The 5712-nt window shown below is 44.1% G+C and overlaps 1 protein-coding gene across 1 annotated transcript; it reads left to right on the top strand.

The window, feature by feature from the left end:
- Positions 1–829: 829 nt before the first annotated feature.
- Positions 830–4816, top strand: LOC147418294 (pentatricopeptide repeat-containing protein At2g03380, mitochondrial-like). Its single transcript, XM_086506998.1, has one exon. The coding sequence runs from the start codon at positions 1331–1333 to the stop codon at positions 3968–3970; it is 2640 nt and encodes an 879-aa protein (XP_086363124.1). The 5' UTR covers positions 830–1330; the 3' UTR covers positions 3971–4816.
- The last annotated feature ends 896 nt before the right edge of the window (positions 4817–5712 follow it).

Below are 5712 nucleotides of genomic sequence, written 5' to 3'. Positions count from 1 at the left end.
CATCAAAACACTCAAGACCTTGTTGGCCTTGCTCATTTTAAGCATATCCCGTAATCAAAGCATTCTAGAAGAAGATGCTTGATGAAAAGTGCAAGCATACATACCCACAAGCATACATGTCCACAAGCATACCATCCAACACAATATCATGCTTAAGCAACCCATGCCTCATATTCTCATCGTGGATTTTGTTTCCCTTGTCGACGGCTCCAATTGCAGCCAAGACTGCATCCAACGGAGCCTTGTGCCTTGGAAGCAACAAATTTTCTACCTTTTGTATCTTATGGCAATCGAGCTCTTCAGTTAGAATTGGAATGTGATGGCACAATATCATGAGGAACCCCTTGAGTTTCATCACAACAAACTTCTTGAGGTGCAAGTGCTACAAGGAGCGGCCAACATGCATGGAAGTGTTTTGGTGATAGATGTGTATTGGTTCCACATGCCTTTAACATGTAAGCATATGTGATCGCATATATATAGAAGCCATCACTCTTGTTTTCTTGAAAGTAACAAGAGCTTCATGGCCTTGACAGATCGTGCAATCAATGTAGTGCAATTGGCACACCGTGGACAAGAAGCTCATTAGGAGCCTTTTTAAGAAGCCACACTTTGTCTTTTGTTTCAGAGGAGGAACAGTGCATGCAAATCCCCGACCAAGGAATTTGTTTTGCGTAAGGTGCTCTTCATTCAATACATCAAGCTATATCAATAGGATTCAAAACTTTGAATGTAAAGGTAGAGAGAATTACATAGTTTAGCTTTTATTTAGGGTGCATTGAACTTGTCCTTCTACTTGTCCTTATGTCTCTTCAATGCTACAGGACTAGACGATATTGGCAAGAAACATTTTGGACTCGGCTAAAAATTTTCACAAACTGCTTACGGTGCTGTAGGATCGCTTGTCAGCTTCCGCTTTCTGTCGATCGCTTTGCTTTCAGGAATCAAGAATGCGGATGCAGTCTACGTTGGCGTTGTGAGAATGCATTGCTGGTGGCTATAGAAGCGTAGATTCTGCGAGGAGGCATCGGTGAGCAATATGTTAGAGAAGACGCTGTTGCAAGGTGATCGCTCAAGCTTACCGGCAATGGTGGACATAGTGGGCAGTGCCATTACTAGGGAAGCGGGTCGACTGCTTATACAGGCAAGCACGGGGACTGCTTTTACGCGGAGCTACATATCCAGGCGGAGGAGGTTACAGCACTATCTATGACCAACCGTAAAGAACTGCCTTCGATTTCTCCCAAATGAGCAATTCTATTCCATGGCTGAGATGGGCATCCAAGGCAGGTAACTTCGACTTCAGAGTCGAGAAGTTTTCAAACTTTTTATGAAGGCCTTGAGATTGTGTCTTTCGGCGACACGGCATTGTTCATCTTCCGCAGCTGTGGGGTCTACCCGTCACGCAGAACTCATCAATTGCTCTGCTGAGTTGGGCGCCCATCAGGAGCCTTCATCATCAGAGTCCCCACATAGTGAGCCCTCTTCGGAGTTCACTTCACAAGGAAACGTTCCATCCCCATCCTATTTGTTGAACAAAATCCAAAGATTTTGCAAACAAGGGCATCTGCAGTGTGCCGTGGATGCCCTTTCACTTCTTGTTTCAAATGGCTTTATCCCCTCCGAGAATGTCTATTGGACACTACTCAAAACTTGCAGCAATCAGAAAGCCCTTATTCCAGCTAAGCAGGTCCATGGCTTCCTCGTCAAGCATGGAGAAGGGCTCAGCAGTTCCATTTTTGACTACTTGGTCAGTACTTTGGCTAAATGTGGTGGCCTTGAGGATGCTCTCCATCTATTTTACCAACTGGGCCCGCATCGGACTATTCTGTCATGGACCGCTGTCATTTCGGCATTCACTGAAAGTGGGAAAGGCCATGAAGCTCTTGAAACATATACATGGATGCAAGATGAGGGGTTTCAGCCAAATGTGTACACCATTGTTAGCCTGGTTAAAGCTTGTGGAACCATTGTGGACGTCACAAAGGGAATGGACTTACATTCTCATGCCTGTACGAAGGGCTTAGATACACACGATTTTGTTGGTAGTGCTCTTGTGAGCATGTATGGAAAGTGTGGAAGTGTGCTGGAAGCTGAAATAGTTTTCAACAGCTTGTCCAAGCAAAATATCGTTTCATGGAATGCAATGCTCTCAGCGTATGCCGAGCAAGGTGAAGTTGAAAAAATCTTGTGCCTTCATAAAAAATTGCTGACGGAAGGCACAGAACCAAATGAGAGGACTTTTGTCATGCTCATACAAGCATGTTGCATGCTTTCAGAGAAGGAAGAAGCTGTTATGGTAGATGGAATGGCAAACAAAGTAAAGTCTCTAGAAGCCGGTCGGCGTTTGCAAGCAAGTGTGGGATGCAAAGGTCTTGCATCCAATGTCTTTATAGGCAATAACCTCATAAACATGTTTGGCAAGTGCGGCAGCATTGTTGAAGCGGAGTCTGTATTTTCACAGATGTCTGATCACAAGGTGGTCTCATGGACAGCAATGCTGTCGGCATACAATGAGCAAAATCAGGCAGAGAAGGCTTTGCAGCTCTTTGCAAAGATGCAGGGAGATTGTGTTAGTCCAAATGAGTGGACCTTTTCAATTGCGCTGCAAGCTTGCTGTCTGCTAGCTGAGGCAGATGAATTTTACTCAGTGCAAGGCTGGAAAACAAAGGATTTGCCATTGGATATTGGCCGATCTCTACATGCTGACGCCAAAAAAAAGGGTTATGATGTGGATGCTTGCATTGGTAGCATGCTTGTCAATTTGTATGGCAAGTGTGGCAGCATTCATGAAGCCTTGAGTGTGTTTGAAGGCTTGCCTAGTCTCAATGTTACTATCTGGAATGCAATCCTGTCAGCTTATGTTGAACAAAAGTCTGGAGATACAGTCTTGCATCTGTATAAAAGAATGCAGCAGGAGGAGGTGAGTCCAGATGAACAAACATATGTTATTGCTCTACAAGGATGCTCGGTGCTTGCAGCTAAGGAAGAATCTGTTGTTATTCAAGGAAAGTCAACCAAAAAAATCTCGCTAGAAATTGGAAGGGCATTACATGCTGATGTCCAAAAGATGGGCTTTGATCCGAATATTTTCGTGGGCAGTACTCTTGTGAGTATGTATGGTAAGTGTGGGAGCGTCGTAGATGCAGAAAATGTTTTTGGTAGTTTGCTTGGCCATGATGCCGTTTCGTGGACAGCAATGATTGCAGCATACGGTGAGCAGGGTCTTGTACAGAAGGCATTAGATTTATATCTCAAGATGCAGGACAAAGATGTGATTATGGATGATGGGACCATTGTGAGTTTAGTTCAAGCATGCAAGGAGACCGGAACTCTGGATCTCTGCAGACAGATTCACTTCGGTATTCTGGCTTCAAGGGGAGATCCAAGTCTTCTTCTGGCAACGGCTTTTATTTATGCTTACGGAACCTGTGCAAGCATAGCGGATGCATGGGCTGTGTTCGATGTATTACTGGAGCCTGATGTGGTGTCATGGAGTGCATTGTTCGCTGGCCATGCAAAAGATGGCAACTTTACATTGAGCTTTGGAACATTTGAGTGCATGAAGGGAGCAGGTATTGAACCTAATGAAGTGACATTCTTGTCTCTTCTTTCTACTTGCAGCCATGCAGGCCTTGTGAACAAAGGAGTTGAGTTCTTTGAGTCAATGAATAGAGAGTACGGACTAATTCCAAAGATTGATCACTTTGTCACAGTGGTGGACCTACTTGGACGTGTGGGAGAATTGGAAAGAGCTGAAGATATGTTGTCGCGAATGCCAGGACAGCCTGATTTGGCCATGTGGTTGTGCTTGCTAAGTGCTTGTCAAAAGCATGGTAATTTTGTTCTAGGAAAACGAATTTTTAGCCATGCTATCAAGCTGCATCCAGACAAGGCTTCTGCTTATGTCATGATGTCGAAGATCTTCTCTAATTTCAGCCTTTGGCACCACACAAGCGAAGTAGAGTAATTGACGGTGTCTAGAAAAAGACTGGTCAGATTTTGATAAAACATGGTGACAAAGTGCATTCTTCTCTGGTAGGAGATGTAAAACCATTCAGCAATGCCATCTGTACAGTTATTTACAACGATGGGAGCACACCTTGGAGTGGGATTGCGAAACTGTCGCTGGCCTGCCCATTGCAGATGATATATAACAAGTAGATGGACAATACAAGGTCAAGAATATGTGCTGCATCCATTTGTAGAAAACATGCATATGAGCCAATTGCAACCCCCTAAGATGCAGTCAAATTGATCAGATGGCAATGATGCCCAGCAAAGGCCTGCCAATGAAGGATTCCAAAGTCTACCAATAGAGGCTTCATCAGTGTGGTAATTAGACTGCAACTTTTTTTCTACCAATCAAGATCTACTTTGCCGATGGAGTTTTAAATGGTTAAGAATGCCTTCATCAATTGATGTTTACTGGCATTGTTTCCACTAACGATCATGGTTTTTAGGGCACCCCCATTCATTTTTGTTGGGTGATTTGCCCTACCTGCACCTCTGACCCCAAGTCCCCCTATACATGCCAATTAACAAAGCAGTATGTTAGTCAACTAACTCGCCTATCAAAGTTCAAACACCCTCCCCTTGGAGATGTCAATCAGACTGATCTATCAGTGTGCGAGTTGTGGCCTCCCACGCACATGCTCTGGTGATATTCATCATCACCCGTTGCCAGAATTAGCCCTTGCCATTGCCGAACATGGGGTCTTTGCGGACTCCATAAGTTGTACCCATTAAGCTTTAAAAATTAGTGAACTTTCTTGAGCCAAATAGCAGAAGGCAAGGAAGCTTGGCATCTTTCATCTGGAGTAGTCATCCATCAAAGAAAGTAAGGCAATTATACAAATCAATAGAGTAGCCAAAAGCAAAAAAAAAACATTGAGCCATTGTTTTGTTGAAAACACTGACTGTTAGAATTTTGATTCGTCATATATAATTTGTTTACAACCTTAAGTACTTGGTTATGAAGCAACCAACTATCTTGCCAAAACCCAATGGCACTGCCATATTGGGAGGTGGCATGTATTGATGAAGACCTGATTCTTATGGGCCACAGAAGCTGGTGTTTGTGTGTCCAACATGTGAATGTTCCATACAAGGTCGAGAATCCCCAAAATGTTGGCCATGGTACGGAAACAAGTCCATTTCTTGCAGAACCAAGCTGGCATCTGGCAGGTTATGGGTCTGAGCATGTGCATTATCTTTGCAAATTACCTGTGGTATCCCCTTACCATACCTTCGATCTCTGAATGTGACTTCGAACTTCCCTTTGCATACTATCATACTCTGCACGATGCAAACCATGATTACCTTGCAAAGTAAGTGCTGCATCTACAATACTCTGAAGTGCTTTTCTATCCACATCCAAAAGTCTGTCGGCTTGGGCCAAAAAGTTGACATATGGGTCACCTTGCCCTGAATTAGTTGCCCCTGTAGTAGTGGTAGGTAAGCTAGTAGTAGGGGGCACTGTTGGGGCAATTGGAATGTGTACCAAGGCGATTGCAACACTGACAATGGGCGGGGTAAATGTAGAGGTGGCAAAGGAAGTGGCCCTTGTAACAGTTTTTGGAGCGGCCGAGGCAACCCGGACCTCAGAAACTTTAACATGAGACTCTGAGAAAGGCAAGGTCGACAAGTTTTCGATTGAATCTCTAAGTACTCTTGATGGCCTTTCCCTTTTGGCTTCTTGGATATACCTGG

This window comes from Adiantum capillus-veneris, chromosome 30 (genome assembly GCF_014529385.1).
Source record: "Adiantum capillus-veneris isolate H3 chromosome 30, ASM1452938v2, whole genome shotgun sequence".
In the NCBI taxonomy this organism is placed as follows: Eukaryota; Viridiplantae; Streptophyta; class Polypodiopsida; order Polypodiales; family Pteridaceae; genus Adiantum; species Adiantum capillus-veneris.
This window is presented reverse-complemented; position numbering and strand designations above follow the sequence as displayed.